Below are 27,303 nucleotides of genomic sequence, written 5' to 3'. Positions count from 1 at the left end.
CTAGACATTCCATGGGAGAAAGTTGAGGTTTTCTGCTCCCGTAAAGACTCATAGCCTCAGAAACTCTCTGTGCAGGGTCGCTATGAGTCAGAATCAACTCCACGGCACATAACCACTAACCACCAATATGAATTTATGTAAGTAAATTCATATTATTGAAATAAGTAAATACTCACATTGGCAGATGATATCAGATAACAATAGTAATGAAGAATACAGTAAATTAATTTTAGGATTACCTCTTTGAAAAATGGGCTAATTTTACCATCTTTCACTTTATTAAAAACTTTCCCCCTTAAAATAAAAAGTTAATAAAATTCTGGGGCTTCAGTTCGACTGAAAAGTAACAGAAATCTATCTACTTCTGTGCTAAAATACAAAAAGAATCTTAACCTAAATTAGCCTAAGACATCATTTGGAGTGAAAGTGATGCATTTGTAACACTTTCGTTGCCCATCTCAGAATTGACTTTTAGACAAAAATAAAGTACTGATAAAATATCTCCTTGACAAGTAAATATCCTTATTAATGGAAAACAGATGCAAAAAAATGACAAGGCTCTCAAACTATTTTGAAAGACAAATTTTTTTCTATTTTATGGGTATAGTTATACATAGAGAATAAGCATTGCCAAGAAAATTTTTTTGTATGTGTATATAGCTGAAAATTCTGAATTTTTTTTTTTTTTAATATTTAAAGAACTGGTCATATTTTAGAAACTACCTCAAAGTTACCCATTAAGTGAAAATGATACTTTTTCCTATCAGAAATCTTTCTTTAGATTGCTTTTATATTGCTTGATACAGATTTTATAACTTCAGAAAAGTACCAAGTAAGCTTAAGACTTGCTGAATAATATTTGACACAGTTAAGGATAGGAGAAAAGAGTTTATATATTCATTCATTCAGTAAACACTAATTAAGTACCTACTACATCCTACTGATTATGAATCGAGCTGCGAACCGCAAGGTCAGCAGTTCGAAACTACCAGCTGCTCCACGGGAAAAAGATGAAGCTTTCTGCTCCCATAAAGATTTACAGCCTCGGAAACCATGTACAGGGTCGCTATGAGTCGGAGCCAACTCCACAGCACATAACAACAACAACAACATCATACTAGGTACTAGAAATAATAAAATCAGGTAGTAAGGTCATTTCTGATACTCTGCTTTCTCATCTTATTCTATACATTTATTCCCCCTGCTCTAACTTTGTATTTTGGAACTTCATGTACAGTTGGTAGCTAGAGACTACATATGTAAGCTAACTCGTTTTAGCTTACATGACAATAGTGGTTACAAATCTGGCTACGATCCTTAAGGTCAGCAGTTTGAAACTACCAGCTGTTCCATGGACGAAAGATGAGGCTTTCTGTTCCCATAAAGATTTACAGCCTCCGAAACCTTGTACAGGGTCACTATGAGTTGGAGCCGACTCCACAGCATATAACCGCCACCACCACCAATGGAAGAACAGGCCACAAAATTGAACATAGCAGAACTGGTCAAAAAATTAGGAGTTCACAATCATAAAGATTAAACACAGTTTAAAGTATACAATAGCTATTTGAAAATGCTAATAAGAGATACGTCTGTTTAGAAGAATTTTCTATTTATGTTTTTATATCTTGTACAGGAGATATACTGTGCTTGGTATAGTACAGTAGTAATAGGATAACAGATCCTGAGCTGGCTTTGACCCTATGAAGAGAATAATATGAAGGTATACGGTAACTGTAGAACCATCCTGTAATTAGCCTCAGATGTGGTTTGCTAGTGTGTTAAGTCAATGAAGATAAGTATGGCACTATAGGAAAAAATATCCAGCTTGCTGCTTTTTTCTTCAAATGAACATATTCTCAGCAAGATCATACCAGATTCTGGTCACTGGAGGAGTCATCTCAGTCATGGATTCTTTTCTGTTTAAGCCAGGTTTTTTGTTTGTTTGTTTTCTTTTTCAACCACAAGGTTCTCCTTCAAATAGCTTGAGCCTTGGGATGCTTTCCAACTCAAGTGTCTGCTTGTAAGGCTGTTTTATTATCTGGCAATGTGTTGGTGATGGAGCCATTTAAACTTCTGAGACCCTTACTATGCGATCATTTCCTCTTTAACAGTGTTTTCTTTTCCCCACTGCAAAACCAGGCTCGGCTTCCCTCGTGCTCATCTACCTATAGTGTATCTGAGGTATACTTTGCACGTGTTTTCTTACATGATCAACAACATGCTCGCCCTCACCATTTTTCTTATTTTATTTTCCTTTTGCCTTAATTTATTTTGCCTTGCACTTTGCACTTGGCTGAAAGGGATGAGGGTACCAAAGGGGAAGAGTCACCTGTTAGGGGGAAAGTACTATGTTTTTATACTGTATTTATACCAGGTAACTTTTGTATAATGACTTTATCACATTCTAATGGCCAAGGCCCCAGAAAGCCCAGAGAGCCTAATTGATCATCACCACCCATTTATTCTGTAAAGATTCCTCTCAACTAGGTAATTTTACATTAAACAAAGATTACTGTTTTAATTTGATATTGAACAAAGACTACTGTTTGCAGACCTATATGTATCTGTCTTTGATAGCTAAAGATATGCATTAAATCAGTGCCAATCCTATCAATCAATCCTTTGCCTTTTTTAAGGAGTTTTAACTGTGTGAAACCATAGCATAAATGGGTTTTCTTGTTATCTATAAAGCAGATTCACCAAAATATGATCAACAGGCTTTGAATGTCTTGTAAGTCCACATTCCAAAGCAGGAACACTGTTGAGTAGCTAAAGGAAAAGAATATATGTACCTCAAAAGATGATTAGTAAATAAAAGCATGTGAATAGTCTATGGATTTCATGATCTTATTATTTTACCTTACAGACGTTTAGCATATTTCTGCATATATTTACTTTGTACAAGCAACGATAGTTAGCATATGCAGGTCAGTATTGCCAGTTCAAATCAGAGCAAAAATGTTATATCAGAATGTCATGCAAAAACAAAACAAAAAAAGCCAGAAAGATGACACTATGTAAAATACTGTAGAACCACAGATAGTATATCATCTTTTGACTAAAAAAAAATTAAGAAAATTCTCTGAAAGGAATAGCATGCCTAAACTTATAGCTTCAAAAGTTGAATTTATTGAGTCAGTAGAATTAAAATGATGTTTAATTTTTGTTCCTTTGTAAGTTGTAGCTGTCCCAGCTTTTTTTCTCTTAATACTAATTTTGTAGAGAATTAATTTCTTCTTGAAACATATATTTTAGAGAGAAGCAAAGTAATGAAAAGCAAATGAGTTACTTATGATATCAACAAAGACTCTTGAAAGAGAAGGTTGATATTGTCTCATCAACACATTTTACATAGGTCACTTCCTAATGCCCCAGGATGATGATTCCAATGTGAAAAAAATATATATAACCCATTTCTTTCTGCCACTTCATCCAGGCAATTCTCCATTTTCCATGAGAGTGTGTAAGAAGTCTACCATTGGCATCATCTCCAATCACAGCCTACAGCATCCATCAGGGTATTACTTTCTCTGTGACAGCATGTATACAGGAGGGTTCTCAGGTTGGAATGTGGAAGTGGCGTTTTGGGAGGGGATTGTGTATGCTGTGGCATTTGCTCCATGGCACTCAGCTCTTAAAGTGAACTTCATCTGGGTTTGTTTTTCATTGTGACACACAGGCTTTCTTAATTTGTCATAAAGTATGTTTTTCTTTTTTGTCACTGTGCTAGGGTTTCCCTCTTCCTGTCGATACCACATCTCTGTGGATTCCAGAGGTGGTGTATATGTTTAATGAATGATTCTATAACAACAAGTGAAAAAAATCTTTAGGGAATCTAATATTCATGATATCCTCAGGATATAAATAACCTTCTATAATTGTTTTGTACTTAATCTTGAATTGATAAATGTCTGTTCTACAAAATTTGAGACTATAAGCCTTAATAATTTTTTTAAATGTCCTCATGTTTCCATTTTTCATGTGGAAAGCTTTTGATAAGACTACTGTTAAGTGCATTATTTATTTTGCAGCATCACTATGGAGGCAATCAAACTTTCCATGGTTCAGTCTCTTCTTTTTCAAACAGTTACATCATCTTCAGTTAACCTTTGCTCTTGAAGTAAATTCTCTTAGTGCTAATGTAACATACTGGTTTTACCAATTGTGTGCCTTCTGTGGAATTCATAAGATGATAAGATAATCCTTGCTAAAATCTATCCATGAGTTACTCAAGAACAATATTGTTTATAACTGCACCTGGTAATAATACTCAGCAAATGTTACTCCATTTGTAAAACTTGCAATATATTACAGTGTGACAAGCTGTATTTGATATTTCATTTATCCTATATCAATTAATCTTGACCACAACCCTGTCTGGAGATATACTGTCATTCTTATTTTAGAGGTGATTAAACTATGACTCAAAGAAGTTAGATATCTTGCCCAAGTCATAAAACTGGCAAGTGAGTAGCAGAAAATTTGTTCTTTCTTAAGTATTATACTTTCTCCTTTCAGGAGTAATTAAAAGTCATCAACTTTGTGTCTTGGCATGCAGTAGCCTTGTATTTTCACAGTATATATTTACCTTGTTCTGACTGATTATATAGTTTTGGATTATATCTTATGGAAGGATATAACTGAAAACCCACCAGCCCACTTGGTGGGAGAAAGATGTGGTAGTCTGCTTCCTTAAAAATGACAGTCTTGGAAAGCCTTGGGGACAGTTCTCAGTAAGTACTCAGTCCTATATGGTTACTATGAGTCAAACCTGATTTGAGGACTAGAAGTTTGGTTTGATTTCAGCATGTATTAATTAGATGAAAATTTTTAATTCCAAGAAAAATTAGAAAGGCATACTTCTGTGTAGTTTATTATTGCTATATTTCTCTTATTAGGCATTCAATAAATACCAGTTGATCACCTACTGTATGTTAAAGACACAACCATTGTTTTCTTATAATTATAATAATGGATGTAACTTATTTAAATATAATTATATTCTGCTGATTATTTCTTGACCTTTGGAATTGGCTTCACATTTGGAGTCTTAAAATATCTTGAAAATAATAAGATCAGTGCCTCAGATTGTACACTGTTGTCATCCCCTTAAGCTATGTAATAAAAGGGAGGAACTCACCTTCCAAATTTCTAACCTATTTTCAACTTTGTTCAGCAATGTTTTGGGTTTTTTTTAATCCCTTAAAAATATTGCTTCAGAATCCCTCAGTTCAAACCCAAACCAGAATTAGTACTCTCTCTAAATAGAGATAACACTCTGTCGGGGACCCGCCTCGACATTGGGGTTCAGTTCACGAGGAGAGGATACCTGACGGCGACTCATATATATCAAGAATACACAGAAAGAGACAAAGGAGACAAAGAGAGAGACAAAGAGGCACCCCAAAGCCAGGGTGGATACATCACTGATAGGCAGGCTTGGGACTACAGGCATCGTGGCCTCTGCAGGCAGCAACTCACTGCCCTGCAATCTTTACTGCATGCCTTCCAACCCGTAATGCACCGCAATCTTTACTCCATGCCTGCCAACCAGTAATGCCACCTGGGGAGGCCCGGGCCTCTGCTTTATTCAGGGGAGGAGTTTCACACCAAGCTGGGAGGGACTTAGGCAAGGTACAGCTAACATCAGTACTTTTCCAGACATTCAGGTAACTTTACATAGTACTTCCCTGGTTCGAATCCCAGGCCAGCAACTTGGATTCTCAGGCCCAATTAACATATCTATAGCCCCTGAGCATAGTTGGGGGAAGGTGAGAGTTAAAGACAAAAGCTTGGGCAGAGTCCTGCTGCTTTGGCTTCCTGAGCCAGGTCTGCAGGAGGACTCCAGACGCCCAGGTGAATGGGCTGCACCTGGAAAAGGATTAGGGAGGATGGGTTCTTTGTCTATGGAACAAAGAGCTGTGAAGTAGCTAAGATATTTTTAGTTAATCCTTTGGAGAAATGTTTAACCTTGCAACCTTTAGTCTTGGCTTTAGGAAAATATCACATTTATCTGTGGATTTTCAAAGGTTCCGTGTATTAATTTAATATATATACCTGAATATTAATATGAAAGCAATTTGCCATTAACTGCCAGTGGCCTCATTTGCTACACTCGGCCCTAGCGGGCCTCGAACCTCTGATTAGTCTTACACGGTCTGCAACAACACTCTTATACTTTTTCAACCTATTTAACAGCTAGAGTATATACTAGACATAAATATTTTAAGATAACACAGTATCTAAACCAAAAATGTTTAATAATACAGTTCCAAGTTTAAATGTTTTTACTGGTCCAAAGCAAACCCTGTAAAGGCTTATCTTTAATATCTTAGATTTCCAGGTAATGAGTTTGATTTAGATTGTTTGAAATTGTATTTTATTGAGTGCTAGAGAATCTTAAGCTAAAGAGAAGATAGCATATTTAAGTTGCAGCATACGAAATAGCTGTTCTTTATTAGCTGTTAGACCACTACCCAACAAACAGTTACTTTGACTTTGACAGTTTAGAACTTTCATAAACTTTTTCATAAACAGTTTCTGTTGAATTGCAGATAGTATTTGATAATCTACATTATCAAGGGAGGGAGGAGAGCAATAAAGGAAATGAAGAACTCAAACTTTAAATAATGCAGTATTTCATGTCTAAAAAGAAAACATGTTTTAAGCACCACAAATTAGTTATAAAGATTCTATATTGTGAAGTAATCACCTAGGATTTTCCACTTTACAAAAGTTCACTTACAAAATTTTAAATCATTGATTTGATTTATTTTAATACAGTTGTCTATGTCTTTAACCCTTGTTTGAAAGTTTTCCATGCTATTTGTGTGCAGTCATCAGGAAACTTGGAGATCCCATAAAGAAATCTATTAAAACTATCAAAGTTTCTTGACTTCTCCTCACTTTTGAATTTTTAGAAAGAAATGGGAGTATACAAGTTGATTTGTACAAAATGAGAAAAACATGCCTTTCTTTGTTTGATCATATCAAAATAAGTGAGCTCTGGTAGCGCAGTAGTTTCAAATCAGGCTGTGAATCGCAAGGTCAGCAGTTCGAAACTACCAGCTGTTCCACGGGAGAAAGATGAGGCTTTCTGCTGCCGTGAAGATTTACAGCCTCAGAAACCCTGTACAGGGTTGCTATGAGTCGGAACCAACTCCACGGCACTTAACAACAACAAGCCATAAATTTATTGTGGTATATTTGGGTGACGGGGGGAGACATGGCTTTCTCTTTAGGATATTTAATAAATCTATCTCATCAAAACATTCTTGAAAAAGAAATTAAAAGAATTGATTGGTGATTATTGAAACGAAGTTTACTAGGGCCTCTATAGTTTTTAATTTCCATAATAAAAAGATTGTGTAAGCATTTTAAAAACACTATTTTAGTTGCTACTAATGAATTCCTCCTGTCTTCATATAGCACCTATATACCATGAGCATTTGAAATACAAAAGAGATCATCAGTGAAAATAAGGAATGAGAATTTTAAAATTTAAGATTAAATTTTTTAAATTTAAATGTTAAGATGAAGAGCAAGTTTAGAAAGTTTTTTAGCTAGATACATTAGAACTAAAATACGTTGTGCATATATTTTAGAGAGAAAAAATATATATTCTCTCTCATTTCTCTAAAGTACATCCATAACTTATATGTATATATTTTATACACAAACATGCACATACTATTTCAGAGAAATAGACTATATCCTTTTCCTTCGTGGAACTAGGAAGAGAGTCCTTAAAACAAGTAAGTGGAAATCCAGTTTCATAGAAATATAGATTAGTTTGCTGTCAGAATGTTATAATTTTTCTTACAGAGAATTTACAAACAAAATAAATAGATTCATTAGAAATATGGATAATCAGCCCAAATAAATGATGGTGTGCTATAACATGCACAAAAATGACGTATTTCACCCATACTCTTAGTTTTAGTTCCAGCTCCTTGTCTGAATGTCTTTTTGTAGTCTCTCTCATATTCAGTGTGCCCAGACCTACCCTTCTCTGATGCACACATGCACTCACACACAACACAAAAACGCTACACTATCAGAGGTCATGTTCTTTAAGTTTTCCAATACAGAAATCTACACCTGCTCTGTATAAATCTTGCATTTATGACAATAGCAACAGATCTACTACTGGATGATCCCTCCTGCCAGAGAAGGCTGCTGCTGGGCTGTTCTCTTTGGTCATGGCTTCCCAATGGATGTGCAGGCAGCAAGGAGCCACAGGGTACCTGTTCTGGGTTCCTAGCTCCTCTGCATCCTGAGACCCTACAGTTCAAAAACACCTTAGAGGGGAGAGGGAAGGAAGTCGGAAACAAAAGAGGCATTGGACTCAGTGTTTGGAAGCAATGCATACTAATTTAATGACATTCCAAAGTGACCAGAACTGGGTCTGAAGACTGCCTGGGGGATGAGTGTGCACAACTAGCCTCCCAGCATCCTCTTAGAAAGTCCCCTTATCAGTCCCAGGATGTGGATCAGACTCCAAAATTGTGAACACTGGCCTTACAAGGATGGTTAAGCCATGGGCCCTACAGTAATGTTATTATGTGCTGTGGCGTCGGTTCTGACTCATAGTGACCTTATACAGGGTTTCCGAGGCTGTAAATCTTTACGGGAACAGAAAGCCTCATCTTTCTCCCATGGAACAGCTGGTAATTTCGAACTGCTGACCTTGCGGTTCGCAGCCCGCTTCGTAACCGCTACACTTCCAGAGCTCCTGGCTTTATCCAGCTTTGTCTTCTCCCATCTTCCTCTTCTGCAGAGGAATGGTAAATAACTGAACTCCACACAGCAATGAGCACATCAGTAAATCTTAAATGTTATTTTTCTACAGTAAAAAAAAATGGAACAACTGATGTTCTATAAATAGAGGAAATGTCCTCCATTTTTGCATAATGCAGATTTTCACATAATCTTTGAAATCCAACCCATCATTAGGTGAGGAATAGGTGTAGTCATTTTTTCCTCTTCCTTTTCTTTCATCTTTGACATCCAGTGTGTCATTAAATTTTGCCAGTTTTGTTACTTCTTCCTCTGAATCATCTCTTTTTAGTTCATACTTCTAACATGTAAAATAAGCTTTGTAGCCAGATCTACTTTCAAAGCCTGGCACTGGGAAGACAAATAATGAACTTGGCATGTCACAGAAAAGGCACTCAAAAAATAATTGGAAAATTGTGACTAAGTGAATGAACCAATAAGTAGATTAACTTTTCTAAAGTTCATGAAGTTTCCACATGTAGGTTTTGAGAGAATATATATATATCATTTATGTTAAATCTAGTATAGTGCCTGGTGGTGATGTGTCATCGAATCGATTCTGACTCATAATGACCCCGTATAGGGCTTCTGAGGTTGTAAATGTTTACGGGAGTAGAAAGCCTCATCTTTCTCCCTTGCAGTGGCTGATGGACTTGAACTTCTGACCTTGTGTTTAACAGTCCAACATGTAACCCACTGTGCTGCCAGGGTACCTAATATAGTATCTGTCACTTAGTAAATATTAAATAATGGAGTAGTTTCTTTCCCTTTAGAACATCTATGCTTTAGCCCTACTGCCCTCAGACCAGGATTACTATTGTTGTTGTTGTTAAGTTCCGTTGAGTTGGTTCCAATCCACAGCTACCCTGTATAGGATTTCCAAGGAGCCGCTGGTGAGCTTAAACTGCCAACCTTGTGATTCAAACCAACTATGCAGTCTGGCACATTAACCCACAGCGCCAAACCAGTACTCCTGGATTACTATAGTAGCAAAGTAATTGGATTCCCTGTGTATAGTCAGTCTTTCCTCTTCTACAAGGATAATCTAAATGACAAATCCACTGCCGTCAAATTGATTCCAACTCAGAACGACCCTATAGGCTAGAGTAAAACTATTATAGAGGATTTCTGAGACTAATCTTTACAGGAGCAGATAGCCTCATCTTTGTCCTTTGGAGCAGATGGTGGATTCTAACTGCTGACCTTCTCGACAGCAATTCAGTGCTTAACACACTGCATCACCTGTCAGTGCCTATTCATAGTGAACTTATACACAACAGAACAAAAGACTATCCTGTCCTGCATCATCCTCACTATCCTTGTTAAACTTGAGCTCATTGCTGTGCCAGTCCATCTCTTTGGGGGCCTTCCTTCTTTTCTGTGACCTTCCACTTTTCCAAGCATGATGTCCTTCTCCATTACTGGTCCAGCCTGAAAGCATGTCTGAAGTATGAGAGATGAAGTCTGGCCATCCTGGCTTCCAAAAAACATTCTGGCCATACTTTTTCCAACACAGATTTGTTTGTTCTTCCGGTAGTCCATGGTACTTTTAATACTCTCCTCCAACACCATAGCTCAAATGTATCAATTCTTCTACAGTCTTCCTTATTCACTCTCTCTTATTCATGCATATGAGGTTATTGAAAATACCATGGCTTGGGTCAGAGGCACCTTAATTCTCAAACTGACATCTTTTTGCTCTTCAACACTGTAAAGAGGTCTTGTGCAGCAGATTACCCAATGCAATACCTAATAATAACATATCTAATGTTTCCTAGTAACAAGTTCTTCCCAGTTTGTCCAGGACTTTCCAGTTATTAACACTGAAAATCTCTCTCTCACCTCCATACTCTGCTTGTTTTAAAACTATTAAGCCCTGCATCTTGAGTCCCCTCTGCCTCTAGCAAGCCATAATGAATGGTCACCTAATCACAAGCATGTCACTCTAGTCAAGGTGAACATTCTTTTCATATTATGTTCCTTATCTCTTCCTGGCCATTATATGTGCTAGTCTGTCTGCCTGAAATGTCTTCCTGCATTTCCTAGGTCAAGCCCATCCTCTAGAAAGCCTCCATTACTAACGCCTGTTCACCCTAATCATTCCCTCAAGGGACTTTCCATTGTACTTAGAAACAATAGTATCCTCTATTGGTTTTCTCCTACCAATCTGGCTATTTGTCTATCTTTTGCATACCGTTGATTGACTTGATTCAGTTATGGAATTCCTTTGTTCATTTCTCACTGTATGCTGCACAGTACAGTACAGTAACTAGTATCCACATGTGGCTTTTAAACTGACTCAAATTCAAATGCAATTAAATTTTAAACTCAGTTTCTTGGTTGCAGTAGCCACATTTAAAGTCTCAGTGGCCACACGTTTCTGATGACTACTATATTAGTGCAGATATAGAACATTTTAATCATCATAAAAAGTTTTATATTGGAGACTGATGTTCTGTATACTTCTGAGTGATCTCACGATCAACCATTGTTTTATTATTGTTAGGATCATTATCATCATCATTATTACTTTTACTCATATAGCTTTTACTTTTGTTAAGAACTTTTCCAGGTGCGTCATGTCTGTTACCACTATATTGTTGTTAAGTGTTGTGAAGTCTGTTCTGACTCAGAGCCACCCTATTTCCAAGGAGTGACTGGTGGGTTTGAACCACCAACCTTGCAGTTAGCAGTCCAGTATTTATCCTACAGCATACATCAGGACTCATACTACTATATTGTTGCTAAGTGGTGTTAGTAGATTCTGACTTAGAGTGACCTTGTATATATAGTAATTATCTTGGCATCAACGCCTATGTCTAGACCACATTTCTCTCCTAAATTACTAATACCTCAAACATAACAGCCCTAAATTTGTTCTTTTATCCACTACTTCAGTATATGTTATTACCCAATTACTCAGACTGTTGTTGTTGCTGTTAGGTGCCATCAAGTCAGTACCGACTCATAGTGACCCTATGCACAGCTGGACAAAATACTGCCCAGTCCTGTGCCAACCTCACAGTCATTGCTACATATGAGCCTATTGCTGCTGCCATTGTGCTAGTCTATCTCATTTGGAGTCTTCCTCTTTTTCTCCGACCCTCCATTTACCAAACATGATATATAGATATCCTTTTGCATGGACTGGTCTCTCCTGATAATATATCCGAAGTATGAGAGACAAAATCTGGCCATCCTGGCTTCCAAGAAGCATTCTGGCCATACTTTTTTCCAGCACAGATTTGTTAGTTCTTTTGGCAGTCCATGATACTTTTAATATTCTCCTCCAACACCATAGCTCAAATGTATCAATTCTTCTATGGTCTTCCTTATTCGCTGTCTAACTTTAGCATGTATATGAAGTTATTGAAAATACCGTGGCTTGGGTCAGACGCACATTAGTCCTCAAACTGACATCTTTGCTCTTCAACACAAGAGATATTGTGCAGCAGAGTTGCCTAATGCAGTATGTTGTTTGAGTTCTTTACTGCTGCTTCTAAGAGTGTTGATGGTTGATCTGAGCAAATGAAGTCTTTGATAACTTCAATCTTTTCTCCATTTATATGGATATTGTTTATTGGTCAAGTGGTAAGGTATTTTGTTTTCCTTATGTTGAAGTGCAACCCATACAGAAGGTTGTGGTCTTTGGTTTTGATTAGTAAGTATTTTAAGTCCTCTTCACTTTTTAGCAATCTGCATATTGCAGGTTGTTAATGAGTCTTCCTCCAATCCTGATGCTATGTTTTTCTTCATATAATCCAGCTTCTCAGATTATTTATTCAGTATACAGATTGAATAAGTATGGTGGAAGAATACAACCCTGGCACACACCTTTCCTAATTTTAAACCATTCAGTGTTCCTTTGTTCTACTCAAATAACTGCCTCTTGGTCAATATACAGGTTCCTCAAGAGCATAATGAAGTGTTCTGGAATACTCATTGTCCACAATGTTATCCATAGTTTGTCAGGAGCCACATAATTGAAAGCCTTTGCATAGTCAGTAAAGCACAGGTAAACATCTTTCTGGCATTCTCTGCTTTCAGCCAAGATCCATGTGATGTCAGCAATGATATTCTTCATTCTACATCCTGTTCTGAATCCATCTTGAACCTTCAGAAGTTCTCTGTGAATAAATTGTTGCAGCTGTTCGTGTATTATCTTTAGCAAAATTTTACTTGCATGCGATATTAATGATATTGGCCTATGATTTCCACATTCCCTTGGGTCACCTCTCTTTGAAATGGGCAAAAGTATGAATCTCTTTCAGTCAGTTGGCCAGGTAGCTGTCTTTCAAATTTCTTGGCATAGACAAGTGAGTGCTTCCAGTGCTGCATCAGTTTGTTGAAAGATTTCAATTTATGGTCCATCAGTACCCAGTGTCATGTTCTTTGACAGTGCCTTCAATATACCTTGGACTTCTTCCTTCAGTATATTACTCAGACTAGCAACCTGTAGGTTATCTTATCCTAATTCCCACAAGATTTATCAATACCTAAGTCCAATAGATTCTGCCTCTTTTGTATCGCTTTAGTCCATACTCTTACCTCCAGAACTGCCTTCTGTGATTTAGCTGGGTTTCTCATCTGGACTACTAGACTGCACTGCCCTTATCACTTACTCCATAAATATCTCTAATCCATTTTCGTTTTGTTAAGCAGATGATTTCTTTCCACTCCCTATCATAGCAAAAATTCTTCCACCATGGTGTTATTAGGTGCTGACTCATAGCAGCCCAGTGTCCAATAAAACAAAACACTGTCTTGTCCTGTGCCATCCTATGATAATTGCCATGTTTGAGCCTATTTGTTGCACCCACTGTGTTAATGTGTCTCATTGAGGCTCTTCCTCTGTTTTGCTGACCTCTATTTTTCCAAGTATGGTGTTCTTTCAGGGACTGGTCCCTCCTGATAAGATGTCCAAGTAAATGAGACAAAGTCTCATCACCACCACTGTTGTTAAGTGCTGTGGAGTCGGTTCTGACTCATAGCGACCCTATATAGGGTTTCCAAGGAGTAGCTAGTGAACTACTGACCTTATGATTCAAAGTGACCTATAGTTCAGCATAGTAACCCATACTGCCATACCAGGAATTATTTACCATTATTTTCCAACTGCCAGATTTTCTCAAATCTCTGAATTCAACTTGCCCTTTTTTTTTTCATAAATGTCCTTTAAAAATATTCATATATCTGAGTTCCAGGAAGCCTTTCCTGATAACCACTCCATCTTAAAAAAGAGACTGAGTTAGGAGCATTTCTCGCTTGCACTCTTTAATTTGTACGAACTAACTTCTCTTATCATGGTTTGCTATAACTATGTTTACTTGACTGTCTTCTTTTATCGTGTTGTGAACTCCTAAAGAGCAGGTGCTATCTTACTAGTTTGGTTGGGTTTTGGTGTGCTTTGTTTTATTTTTTCTTGATTGATAATTCACAGGCTAGATCAGCTTCAGGTAAACAGTAAGTATTTAGTAAATGTATGTTGGATGAATAACATTTAATTTTGCCTTAATTGCATAATAATGTATAAAATTTGGTTGGGTAGAGACATTAACTTCTTTTGGCTTTTGTTCCCTTCCCCCATCCAACATATAATAAGCATTTAATATGTATATGATGTATATGTTGATTGGATCATGAATTAGAACCTCATCTCAAATATTCCATTATATGTTAGTGTCACATATTCCAGATATTTACTTTTTTTTTTTTTTTTTAATTTCCCAAATCTAGGTCAATGCTTACAGGTGTTTTACATTTACATTGTCTGGCTGTTCTTACACTATACTATGATATTTCATTCAGTAAATAAGAGTTAGCAGTCTAATGCTTATCCTAAAGCACCAAATTTGTCGGAGAACAGGGGTTGCTAGCTCAATTTTTCATGAACTTTGACACAATATCAAACAAGTACGTTTGGTAGTTCAGCCTCTGCAGTGCTAATTCTTCTTTGATACTGGTTCCAATGGAATGGAAAAGAATCTCAAACTGTATAGTTTACCTGAGATCAGTGCAGCTTTGTTCTCTGTGACTCCAATCACTTTTCCCAGCATCCTGCTTTAAAAATCACTGGTAACTAATTATCTACAAAAAAATCATGCTCTCATAAATTCAGGTGGGAATTCAGAAGTGCTATACAGTCAGGAAAAAACAACAACAAAACCTATATATAAAATATATAAGGAGCTCTGGTAGCATAATGGTTACGAATTGGTCTGCTAACCGCAAGGTAAGCAGTTCAAAACTACCAGTGGTTCTGCAGGAGAAAGATGAGGCTTCCTGCTTCCATAAAGATTTACAGCCTCAGAAACCCTACACAGGGTCTCTAATTGTCAGAACCAACTCCATGGCACATAACCACCACCACCACTACCACTTTAGAGTTTTCTAAAGTACTATATATATATATATTGCTTATATCACTCCTGAATAGATAGATAGATAGATAGATAGATAGATAGATAGATAGTAAGCTGAGGTTTATTGGTAAGCCAGTCAGAATCTAGCCTTATTGACCAATAAATAAATTGGAAATAGGCTCTGAGTAAAGCTTCTTCATCTACTCCCATGACACAAAGGAGTATTAGCAGACGAATTTAACTGAAAAGAAGGATGAACATGAAAATTCCCAGTGACTTTTTTTTTTAATTGATCTGTATCCAAATGGGTAAGCACTTCACCTCAAGGTCAGTTTGAACCACAAGATCAAAGGTCAAACTCACCAGCTGCTCCTCAGAAACCCTATACAAGGACACTATGAGTCAGAATTGACTCGACAGCACTTAACAAATAATCCAATAGTGAAAGAAAGCTACTCCTGACATCAGTGACATTTTTACTTCTCACCGGGCTACTACTGCCTTTTGTTTTTCCTTCTTGAGGCTTTATGTACTGCAGACCAGCATTTTTTCTGTGTCACTTCTTTGTTTATTAATCCAATGGTTTCTTCTATCTGGGAGGTAATACCAGTGCATGGCTTACAAAACTTTTGTTAAATTACAGAGGCTTAATGGATACTAAGCAGTTCATGGATAAGCACTTGACCTCAAGGTCGGTTTGAACCACAAGGTCGGAGGTTCAAACTCACAAGCTGCTCCTAGGAAACCTTATATAGGGTCACTATAACTGACTCAATGGCACTTAACAAAAATAACAACAAGCAGCTAGTGGTCATACCTTATACTAAAAACCCTTGTGCTTCATACCTACAAGATTTAAAGACAGATTTGGTTTACACCAATCCTGGTAGAACTCTGAAAGATTCAGATAAGTATTTTCTTTTTCATGTTTACACAAACATTCATATGCAAAGAAAAGAATGGCATGAACTTGAGCAAATGGAATTATCCATTTTCTCTGGCAATCTTTTTTTCCTTTTTCAAAAGCATTTTCTTTACAGCCAGGTCAACTCATCTGAGCCACAGAACACACAAAAAATTATTTGTGTGGCTGTTTTCTCATGCCGCCTGTAAAAATGTTCCACTTTGGATTCATAAAAGACAAGTTAATTCATTATTTACAATAAATGCCATATCATTAGGGCTTGTTTCTTTCCCAGAGTTGGGAAAGAAATAGTAATTTTTTGTTCAATTCTAAGTACTTCAATACTTCTTAAAGCCATTTTTCATTTAAATTGTTTTCTTTGGAAATTCTCAATATTGCCTCTTTTTTTCTTTCTGTCTTTTCTGGATACTGAAGTCTTTTAACAGCTCTATGCTTACCACGCAGGCCCAGGCCTCACCCACCATGGCTAAGCATTCGACTGCTAACTGAATGGTCAGATTCAAACCCACCAATTATTCTAGCAGAGAAAGGTGGCAGTATGCAGTCTAGTGCTTATCCTACAGCAATACACAGGACTTTCCCACAAAGATTCCAGCCTTGGAAACCCTATGGTCAGTTCTACTCTCTCCTTTTGGATGCTATCAGTCAGATTCAACTCGGCAGCAATGGGTTTTTATTTTTATTTAATTTTAATCTTTGCTTACCATGTGAATTTAAAATTTAAGAGTGTGAGGCATGTTTTTATTAGAGTTTTCTAAAGTACAAAGGGACTTCAAAAAGTTCATTGAAAAATAGAATTCAAAGATAAAAATAAAATGTATAAGCTTTATTTCTCAACATAAGATCCATCAAGTTCAAGACATTTTGTTGTTGTTAGGTGCCATCGAGTCAGTACCGACTCATAGAAACATTATGCACAGCAGAACGAAAACACTGCCCGATCCTGGGCCAACCTCACTATTATTGCCACACTTGAGTCCATCGATGCTGCTACTTGGCCAATCCATCTCGTTGGGGGTCTTCCTCTATTTCTCTGACCCTCCACCTTCTCCAGTGACTGGTCCCTCCTGACCATGAAGAAAACGTGGCATCAGGACTGGAGGAAGACTCATTAACAACCTGCGATATGCACATGATACAACCTTGCTTGCTGAAAGTGAAGAGGACTTAAAACATTTACTGATGAAGATCAAAGAGCACAGCCGTCGGTATGGATTACATCTCAATGTAAAGAAAACAAAAATCCTCACCACTGGACTAATAAACAACATTCTTATCAACAGAGGAAAGATTCAAGTTGTCAAGGATTTCATTCTTCTTGGACCAACTATCAACACTCATGGAAGCAGCAGTCAAGAAATCAAATGACGTATTACATTAGGCAAATCTGCTGCTCAAGACCTTTTTAAAGTGTTGAAGAGCAAAGATGTCAGCTTGAAGACACTTTGGTAACTGATAATACCAGCCGTTGTTGTTAAATGCCCTAGAGCCAGTTCCAACTCAGAGCAACTCTGTAAAGGGTTTCTGAGGAACAGCTGGTGTTACAGGGAGTACCAATTATATCTCTGCACTTCAAAAGAGAGGTCTTGCTTTCTACTGATGAAGAATAGTCAGGTGAGGCAGAGTTTCCATATGAGCAAAGGTTTATTCCAAGAAAGAGGCTTGCAAGCTTAATCCAGTACTCAACCTCAGTCTCCTAAACAAAGGTTTAAAGGTTTTAGGTAGGGAAAAGATATTATGTTTATTCATAGGGATAGGCAGGAATGCCCAGGAAATGGCCCATTTAGGAGGGGACATACCGAATAGGTGTTTGCACAGAATTTCTGCAAGATGATTTCACTTCAAATGCCTCTCGTAGAAGTAGACAAAACTTACTCTGGGATGTATAACATGTATGCCCAGGGCACTGGATAAACTAGTCCAAGTTGTAAAATATCTCACAAGGAAGCTTTTATGGGTGGTCTTCCTTAGTTGTATGCCCCAGGATTTGGTTGCTTAACTATGGCCCTGGGCATGCCCTGCACATCTTTTCAATTGCACATCTTTCAAGTCCTCAAGACTTTAATTATAAGATGTCAATCAGTAAGTTGTTGTTGTTGTTAGGTGCCATCGAGTCAGTACCAACACCTAGCGACCTTATACACAGCAGAACGAAACACTGCCTGATCCTGGGCCAACCTCACTACTGTTGCGATGCTGAGTCCATCGATGCTGCCAGTTGGCCAATCCATCTCATTGGGGTTCTTCTTCTTTTTCTCTGACCCTCCACCTTACCAAACATGATATCCTTCTCTAGTGACTGGTCCCTCCTGACAGTATGCCCGAAGTTTGAGAATCGAAGTTTGGCTATCTTGGCCTCCAAGGAGCATTCTGGCTGCATTTCTTCCAAAATGGATCTGTTGGTTCTTTTGGCAGCCCATGGCACTTTCAGTATTCTCTTCCAACACCATAACTCAAAAGTATAAATTCTTCTATGGTCTTTTCACATGCATATGAGGTTACTGAAAATACCATGGCTTGGGTCAGGTGCACCTTGGTCCTCAAGCTGACATCTTTGCTCTTCAACACTTAAAAAGGTCTTGTGCAGCAGATTTGCCTAATGCCATACGTCATTTGATTTCTTGACTGCTGCTTCCATGAGTGTTGATAGTTGGTCCAAGAAGAATGAAATCCTTGACAACTTCAATCTTTTCTCCATTGATAAGAATGTTGTTTATTAGTCCAGTGGTGAGGACTTTTGTTTTCTTTACATTGAGATGTAATCCATACCTTTGACCTTCATCAGTAAATGTTTTAAGCCCTCTTCACTTTCAGAAAGCAAGGTTGTATTATCTGCATATCGCAGGTTGTTAATGAATCTTCTTTCAATCCTGATGCCACATTTTTTCTTCATATAACCCAGCTTCTCGGATTATTTGCTCTGCAGACAGATTGAATAAGTATGGTGAAAGAATACAACCTGGTCGTACACCTTTCTTAACTTGTCATACACCTTTCTTAATTTTGAACCATTCAGTGTTTCCATGTTCTGTTTGAACAACTGCCTCTTGTTCTTCCTAGTCTGTCTTCTAGTGGTTCTTCTTAGTCTGTCTTCATCTGGAAGCTCATCTGAAACCTGTCCACCATGGGTGAGCTTTCTGGTATTTAAAATACTGCTGGCATAGCTTTCAGAATCACAGCAACTCACAAGCTGCCACAGTATGACAAACTAACAGACGAGTGGTGGAATCAATAAGTAGCTCATGTTTAGTCTTGATTTCTGGGCCCTCTTTTCCCCCTGCCTCCCCTGTGGGTTTGAGCCACCAACCTTGTGGTTAGCAGTCCAGTGGTATCCTACAGTGTCACACCAGGACTTTAATAGCAGCATTAGTCCATCCCTAAAGTACTGAGAGTCCTGGGTTTTCAACCATGTCAGTGCAGCCTTTTTCACATTATTAACTGATATGCATAAGTACTCAATAACATTAACTATTATTATTTCTAATATTGATTGTTAACACTACAAGTTCAAAGATGAAGTTATTTTTCATGTTAACCACCTTCTGTAAACACGTCATGTGCTTCTTATCTCACACGGTAAATATATTTTGCATCTGTCAGTTAGCCACAACTGAACTGAAATATTAAGTGTTATTAGTGTCTCTATCAGTTTGACTTTGCCTAAATTAACATCATCCTATTTGTACCATTCTTGCCTTGTTCCTTCTTCCTAATAATTATAAAGCATATTGACTGTGAAGTATAGGAACATCTCATATTTTTAAGGTAGTCCTTTTCATTCTGCTGCTTGACTATCCAGTTTTTCTTTTGTCTCTTTTTCCCTAGATCATCCCTTTCCTTTTTAGTGTCTGGATTATTTATGCACATACACACCCTCAGAAAATTATGACTACTAATAATAGTATTTTTATTTTTTATTATAAATGTTATATTGTCCTTCAATTCAATTTATCATATGCTAAAGACAATCTCCAATTTTTAAGTGGGACAAGAAGTTTTCCATGAAAACAACTTTATAAATGGTGACCTGATTTTCAGATTATTTCTCAAAAGTTTATGCATCTCTTAAGAAATTAAAATAACACTATAGTCTAAGTTAGTCGGTAGTAAAATAGATATATCAATTAATGTAGTAATCTACCTACTATTTGCAACATTTTTTCTTGAGAAAATGAATTTTGATCTCTAACTGAATTAAATAGCTCACCTTGCCAAATTCTCAATACAGTGGAAACAACAGCCTCTTTGCTCTCTCCGGCAGCTCAAGCAGGACATTTTCCTTAGAATACTCAGCAAAGTGGAAGAAGGTAGGGAGAAACTCTGGTAATATGGTACAAGGACTTCCCCACAGTACCACTGATAAATGTTTGCTGAATTAATTTATGAATTGGATGTTTACATCTAGGGTTTATGTTTGTATAGCTATGCTTGAATAACTTTTCTACATGTGCTGCCTCTTCTGAGTGAATGCTGGGTTGTTGTTGTTATTTCTGAGTCATTATTTCACTTACTAAGTATCTTCTGTGCTATGCATCTTGTAAATAAAATACAGGTTGTTTGAACCAGCTGAGTAAAGTAAAACTTATATATGATTGTGAACAAAAAAGGTGGTTTATGCTGCCAGATCTGCATTTCCCTTTGCCCCAGTTTGTTCTTGTTAGTTGCTATCCAGTCAATTTCAATTCATGGAATTCCAGAGTAGAACTGCTCCATCAGATTTTCTTGGCTGTACAGGGTTGCTGTGAGTTGGAACTGACTCCACAGCACACAACAACAACAATCTTAATGGACCCATCCATAAAATTGGATGAATCAGACCTCTGTGTATCTCAGCAAATGTGATCTAGTGAGATTTCAGACAATGTAAATTATTTTCATGAGTAAGCAAATTCATTGGACTATGTTTTTATTAGGTAACATTGAGTTTTTATTAGGTGACATAGCAATCCTGTATAGGGTTTCTGAGGCTATAAATCTTTACAGGAGTAGAAATCTCCATCTTTCTCCTGTGGAGAGTCTGTTGGATTGGAATTGCTGTCCTTGTGGTTAGCAGTCCAATGCTTATCCTACAGCACCATCAGCACTCCATAATGACTATAGCAAATAGAACTTTTAATTCTGTTAACTATTAATGACATAATTTTATTTTAATGACATTTATTAGTGTCAACATAAAATTAGAGTGGGAAAAAAGCATTCCCAAGTTTCCAAAGGAATATTCTAAACTTCACTCTAGCAATTTGTAGAGATCAGCCATCTATCACACTGGGTAGAGCTAGACCAGAGCCACTTGGCACATGTTTCCACCAACATTCAATACATCAACTGGTGATTCTACTTTTAGCCTACAGAAAATGGTAAGACCCAGAGTGTTAACACCTGTTTGCCTAGAGGCTTTAATTGGTATCAGTTTAAAGAATTTGATCTTGATTTTTCAGAATGTATTTTGCTTTCTACATGAAAATTTAGTCAGCTCTAAAAATGCAGGTAGAAAATTTACTCTGAACTTGAAAAGTCTGTAATGGATATTGAAGTCCTGAGCTAACATGAAAATTGAGACTTAATATGATTGTGTTATTTTTATTTCATTGTTTACAGCTTTAGTTTTGCTGACACTGGTGTATGGCATTGTAGGATAAGCACTGAACTGCTAATCACAAGGTCAGCAGTTCATACCCTCCCCCAGTCGCTCTCAGAAACCCTATATAGGGTCTCTGTGGGTCAGAATCAACTTGATAGCACACAACACAACAATCAATATGTCATAACTGAATCAAAACACTCATCAAATTGATTTAAATTTATAACGACCCTGTAGTACAGAGTAAATTGACCCATCGGGTGTCCAAGACTGTAAATCTTTACATTTTTCTCCTGGAGAATGGTCCGGGTATCCAAATTGCCAGTCTTTTGGTTTGGGCATGAGCATTTTAACCACTGTGTCACCAAGCCTCCTTAGGTATTTATTGATCATGTATGACTTAGATATTACTATATTAGGCATATAAGGAATGTAGCAAAACTTAGATATGGGACCTCATTTAAAAATTTACAAACTGGAATGTTCCCTATGTTTTAAAAATCATAATCTATATATTCAGGTTGTGGTGTTCTGAAATATTACTAGGAAAAATGCCTTTTGATCTGGAAATTAAAGCTACTCATCAGTATTGTTGTTGCTAAGTGTCATCAAATTGCTTCCAATTCATAGTGCCCCTGTACAGGGGTAGGGGGCGCCCAGTCCATGGGTGATGTAAGGCCTGTGAAATCATTTGGGCTGACCCTGCCAAGGCAACCATAGTTCCAGGCATCCCATGAGGAGTGAGTTAATTAAATGTTTGACCAAATATAACAGACTAATTTTTAAGTTGATAATTTTGTATGGCCTGTGAATATTACTAATTAGAGGAGCATACAGATTATCACTGTTCCAATGCTCTGCTGAGTTTTTAATTTAAGAATAAGAATACATTTTTAATTTAAGAATAAGAATACATGTGGGTGATATATAGGAAACCCTGAAAATGAGGAACAGTCCAATAAATACTAAAGGTCAGAATATTTCTAAACAGTAAGCAATTATACATTATGAAGCCTTTCTTTAAAGTTCATTCCGTTTAATTTAAAGGTATGTTTTTAGTCATATGAAATCCTTTTGAATCATATTGATAGTCTTTACACTGTATCTGTAGCCCCATACTTGTGTTATAAAGTAAATGCTTACAATCCTATTTTACACTAACAGCAATCATTCTCCAAAGTAAATTAATCTATATATTGATAGTCTTAATAATACTGTGTGTTTGTAATATGCCTATTCAAGTATTTTTAAAGTAGAAACATTTTACCTTTTGTCAGCTTCTGAGATAGGATTTTTATATTTATTTTCATCAGTTTCATTTTTAATAAGAATCTCAGAATTAAGGATTGTAGAAAAATTGAGGGTTTTGGGGGGTCCCACAAAGTGTACCATCATCAGACTACACTAGAAATAGAATATATGGTGATGTCCTTTCCATTGTTGTTGTTAAGTGCCATCAAGTCAATTCTGACCCATAGCAACCCTGTGTAGGGTTTTCATGGAACAGCTGGTGAGCTTGAACCTTGCAGTTCAAACGGCTTTGCAGTCTGGCGCATTAACCCACAGTGCCACACCAGGATCATCAGTTTCATTTTTAATAAGAAGCTCAACATTAGAGAATGTAAAAAAAAAAAAAAAAATTAGGGTTTTGTGGGGGAAGGGGAGGAAGGGGGACCCACAAAGTGAACCATCACCAGGCTGCACTAGAAATAGAATATATAGTGATGTCCTTTCCATTGTTGTTGTAAAAGTACCGTCAAGTCGATTCTGACCCATAGCAACCCTTTATAGGGTTTCTGTGGAGCAGCTGATGAGCTTGAACCGCTGACCTTGCAGTTCAAACAGCTTTGCAGTCTGGCACATTAGCCTGCAGAGCCACACCAGGACTCTGTCCTTTCCATTAGCTTTGAAAAATCCAACTTGTGTAGTTACATGTATCTAATACCAGAATATTTCATAGATATGCCCATTTTATCATACTTCTCATTATCAAAATTAGGGGAATCTCAGTATTCATTTTTAGTTCTTCAGTGGGGTATTTATATCCATAAATAAGTATCAGTGTATTGGATTATATTGATGTTGTACATTTGTTGTTGTTGTTAAGTGCCGTCGAGTCGGTTCTGACCCATAGCGACCTTGTACAGGATTTCCGAGGGTGTAAATCTTTACGGGAGTAGAAAGCCTCATCTTTCTCCCGCGGAGCCGCTGGTAGTTTCTAACCACTAACCTTAAGGTTCGCAGCCCGACTCGTAACCACTACGCTACCAGAGCTCCTTGATGCTTAGAAATAGATGTTCTTACATCATTTATGAATCTACTTTTCATAGTGCTTTTAACTTTCATAACTTGAGGAAGTGAAGAACAATCAGTAAATGCAATGTTACATGAAAATGATATTGTCTGATAATAAAACAGAGCAGGATGTGGCTTATACATAGGAAAATTATTATGGCATGCCATTACATAAGAGCAGTAGTAGCTTGCTCAGTTTTTCTTGAGTATGGGATCAAATAATGTTTAATAATTAATCCAGTTTCTGTAGCTTGTACTCCTTACTGATATTGGATCTAATGGAAGAAAGAGCGTATCTAGCTATAGACCTCCTTGGAATTAATGAGTTCTGTGGTGTGGTGAGTTACACTTTGGACTGCCAACTGCAAGGTCAGCGATTCAAATCCACCAGCTGCTCTGTAGAAGAAATATGAGACTTTCTGCTCCCATAAAGATTTATAGCCTTGAAACCCTGTAGAGGGTGGCTATGAATCAAAACCAACTCAATAGCATACAACCACCACCACCACAATCATTGGGATTGAGGGTGAAAGGTGTATATTTATTGGTTCTCAATATTTTGAGAAGAAGAAGAAGAATGAGAGAAGAAGAAAGGGAAAGAGAAAAGGAAGGGGGGAGGAGAAACGAAACAAGAAGGGAAGGAAACAATCTATTCATTCATTCCCTTTCTGCTTTAGTGTTTAGAGGATAGATCACTTGTTCTATTTTTCACGTTTGCAGGGCTTAAACCCTCATCTTCTAGAACAAGGGTGAGTTCAGAAAGACATTAAAGATATTTTTGAATTCATGTTCTATGAATTCCTGAATGAAGTTTAGATTCATATGGACTTTCATAGCCATATTTTTAGTTATATTACCAATTTTCCTTATTCTTTTTCTAAGTCTGCCTTAGGATAAGAAAATAAGAGGATCTATTTTTGAAATTGTATCCACGCCATACTCAGTATTGCCTAGAGTCAATAAAAATCCAGCTTGCTGCTAATTTTTCTGTCTTTGGCAATTTGCTACTATTCCAACACACAGCAATTAAATCTAATTCTGTTTGGGCTGCTGTGCTTAATTAAGTATTCTTATTGAGAAACATGATATAAGTTAATGCTATTTGAGATGTCAAGTCTTCTGTGTGCATCGCTGGTGAAAGAACAATTCCGTTAAGAATCTAGCCCTTTGTGCTTAATATTGAAGCTACAGTAATTAATGATGAGCCTTTGTACTGTACTTGGCAGAGAAGGGAGTTCTCAAGTGGAAGGAGGATAGTGAGGGAATCAGGTCAAAATGAGAAAGTCAGAGTGGTCTTCTACAGTGAGATGCCACTGAGTTTGTCACTGATACCCCTCAATGAATGCACAATGGTGACAAAGTAGAATAGAGAAAAGAGGATGCCAGGGAGACCTGAAAGAGATTACATAAGGAAATGTTGAATGATTTTCATTTGAACACTATGTCTCAAATATTTGGCCCAGAGTCTGAATATAAGTAATTTGAATCAAATCAACACTGGTTTTCATTGTTTTACCATCCAGTTCCGTAGCTTAATCATTAGCTTAAAATATAGCAAGCAGAACTCCATACCAACGTCAGTTACAAATAGTTATTTTAATGATTTTATAATTGTCTTACATAGTTTTTATGGTTTAATTGTCAAGTGCTCAGTAGCCTTCATTAGTGCCATTCATCTTGTTTTTTATATGCCTTATGTTTTTTGTTTGTTAGAAAGTAATCCAGATTTTACCTAAGTAGAAAAAACAAACTTTCCCTTTTTATTCCATATTTCAGTTTTATTTCCGAAAGACAGGGAACAACGGAACGGTTTAGAAGTTGTGTGTTTCTTAGCCATGAGTTGTGAAATATTGATGTTACTTAAGTCATATCTCAAGACTTGGTGTAAGAAATTGAGTGAATGTACAATATAGTGAATACAACTGTCAATTGCTCCAACTTTCACTATATAGGCTGACGAAATTTTAACAAACAATAAAAAAAAGTATGATGGGAAATCAGAATCATCTAATTGGTCTCCTTTACATATAGCAAGTTTATCTGTAACCTCTGCAATTTATCTGTTTACAGCCATGTAGTACAGTTCAAAGTAAACTGGGGCATTCGTGCATTCTTACCTACCACTATATAGCAAGGGTCCCTGTAGTCATGCCTCACTATTAGAGGCCAGTGATAGCAGCGTTTCTAAAGTGTTCTTAGGCATGTAAGTACTGATTCAGCCACCAGTACCATTACCCTTGCACTTGGAATGTCTATCATATATAGCTGAACTCCATTTTAAAGCTTTGGAGTGAAATATTTCCCAAATAGATAGATTTTGAGTAATAATACTATGTCATTGCTTTAAGTTATGTCTGATTTTACTAGGATGTATTTTTTAATATAATTTTTATTGTGATAAAACATATATAGCAAAAAACACCAATTTAACCATGTTTGTGTATATAACTCAGTGATATAAATTAGATTCATAGTGTTATCCAACCTCACCATTTTCTAATTTATAAACTTTTTCCTCACCCAAATAGAAACTTTGTATCTATTAGACAATAGCTTCCCACTTCTTCCTCCCCCAGTGTCTAGTAACCTCTGATCTACTTTTTGTCTCTATGAATTTGCCTATTCTAGATAATTCATCAAAGTGGAATCAATCATATGTGTCCTTTTGAGTCTGACTAATTTCACTTAGGAGTACTGGTGTGGCACTGTGGGCTAATGCGCTGGACTGCAAGGTCGGTTTGAACCGCAATGTTGGTGGGTCAAGCTCACCAGTCGCTCCTAGGAAATCCTATGCAGAGTTGCTATGACTAGATACCGACTTGACGGCACTTAACAACAATAGCAATAACAAAGTTTCACCTAACTTAAAATTGACTCTATGGCAGTAGGTTTTAATGTGTTCAAAAGGGCCCTGGTGACACTACAGATAAAGCGTTGGAATGCTGACAACAAGATCAGTGGTTAAAGCCTGCCAGCCACTCCCAGAGAAAAAGATGAAGCTGTCTGCTCCGGTAAAGGTTTACCGTCTCGGAAGCCCTAAGGAGCAGTTCTCCTCTGCCCTGTTGGATTGCTCAGTGACAGTAGGCTTGGTTTGGATTAATGTTTTCAAGATACATCCAGACACCATATCAGAACTTCATTTCTTTCTATAGCCAAATAATATTTCGTTTATGTATATGCCGCGTTTTTCTTCTGCGCTCATCTGTTGATTGATACTTGGGTTGTTTCTACTTTGGGCTGTTATGAATAAGGCTACAATGAACATTGGTATGTAAGTATCTGTTTGAGTCATTGTTTTCAGTTCTTTGGGGTATATACCTAGGAATGGAATGGCTGTACCATATAGTAACTGGTAAACT

The 27,303-nt window shown here is 37.1% G+C and overlaps 1 protein-coding gene across 1 annotated transcript in view; it reads left to right on the top strand.

The window, feature by feature from the left end:
- LOC102813504 (gephyrin-like) overlaps nucleotides 1-27,303 on the top strand; it is a 750,251-nt gene that overhangs the window by 436,547 nt on the left and 286,401 nt on the right. The window contains exon 9 of the mRNA XM_006873064.1: nucleotides 2,143-2,184. Coding sequence (XP_006873126.1) covers nucleotides 2,143-2,184 — 42 coding nt within the window. The remainder of the gene's footprint in view (nucleotides 1-2,142; nucleotides 2,185-27,303) is intronic.

This window comes from Chrysochloris asiatica, unplaced genomic scaffold (assembly GCF_000296735.1).
Source record: "Chrysochloris asiatica unplaced genomic scaffold, ChrAsi1.0 scaffold00221, whole genome shotgun sequence".
Classification (NCBI taxonomy): Eukaryota; Metazoa; Chordata; class Mammalia; order Afrosoricida; family Chrysochloridae; genus Chrysochloris; species Chrysochloris asiatica.
Note: the sequence above shows the minus strand (reverse complement) of the source record. Positions and strands in the feature narration are given on the sequence as shown.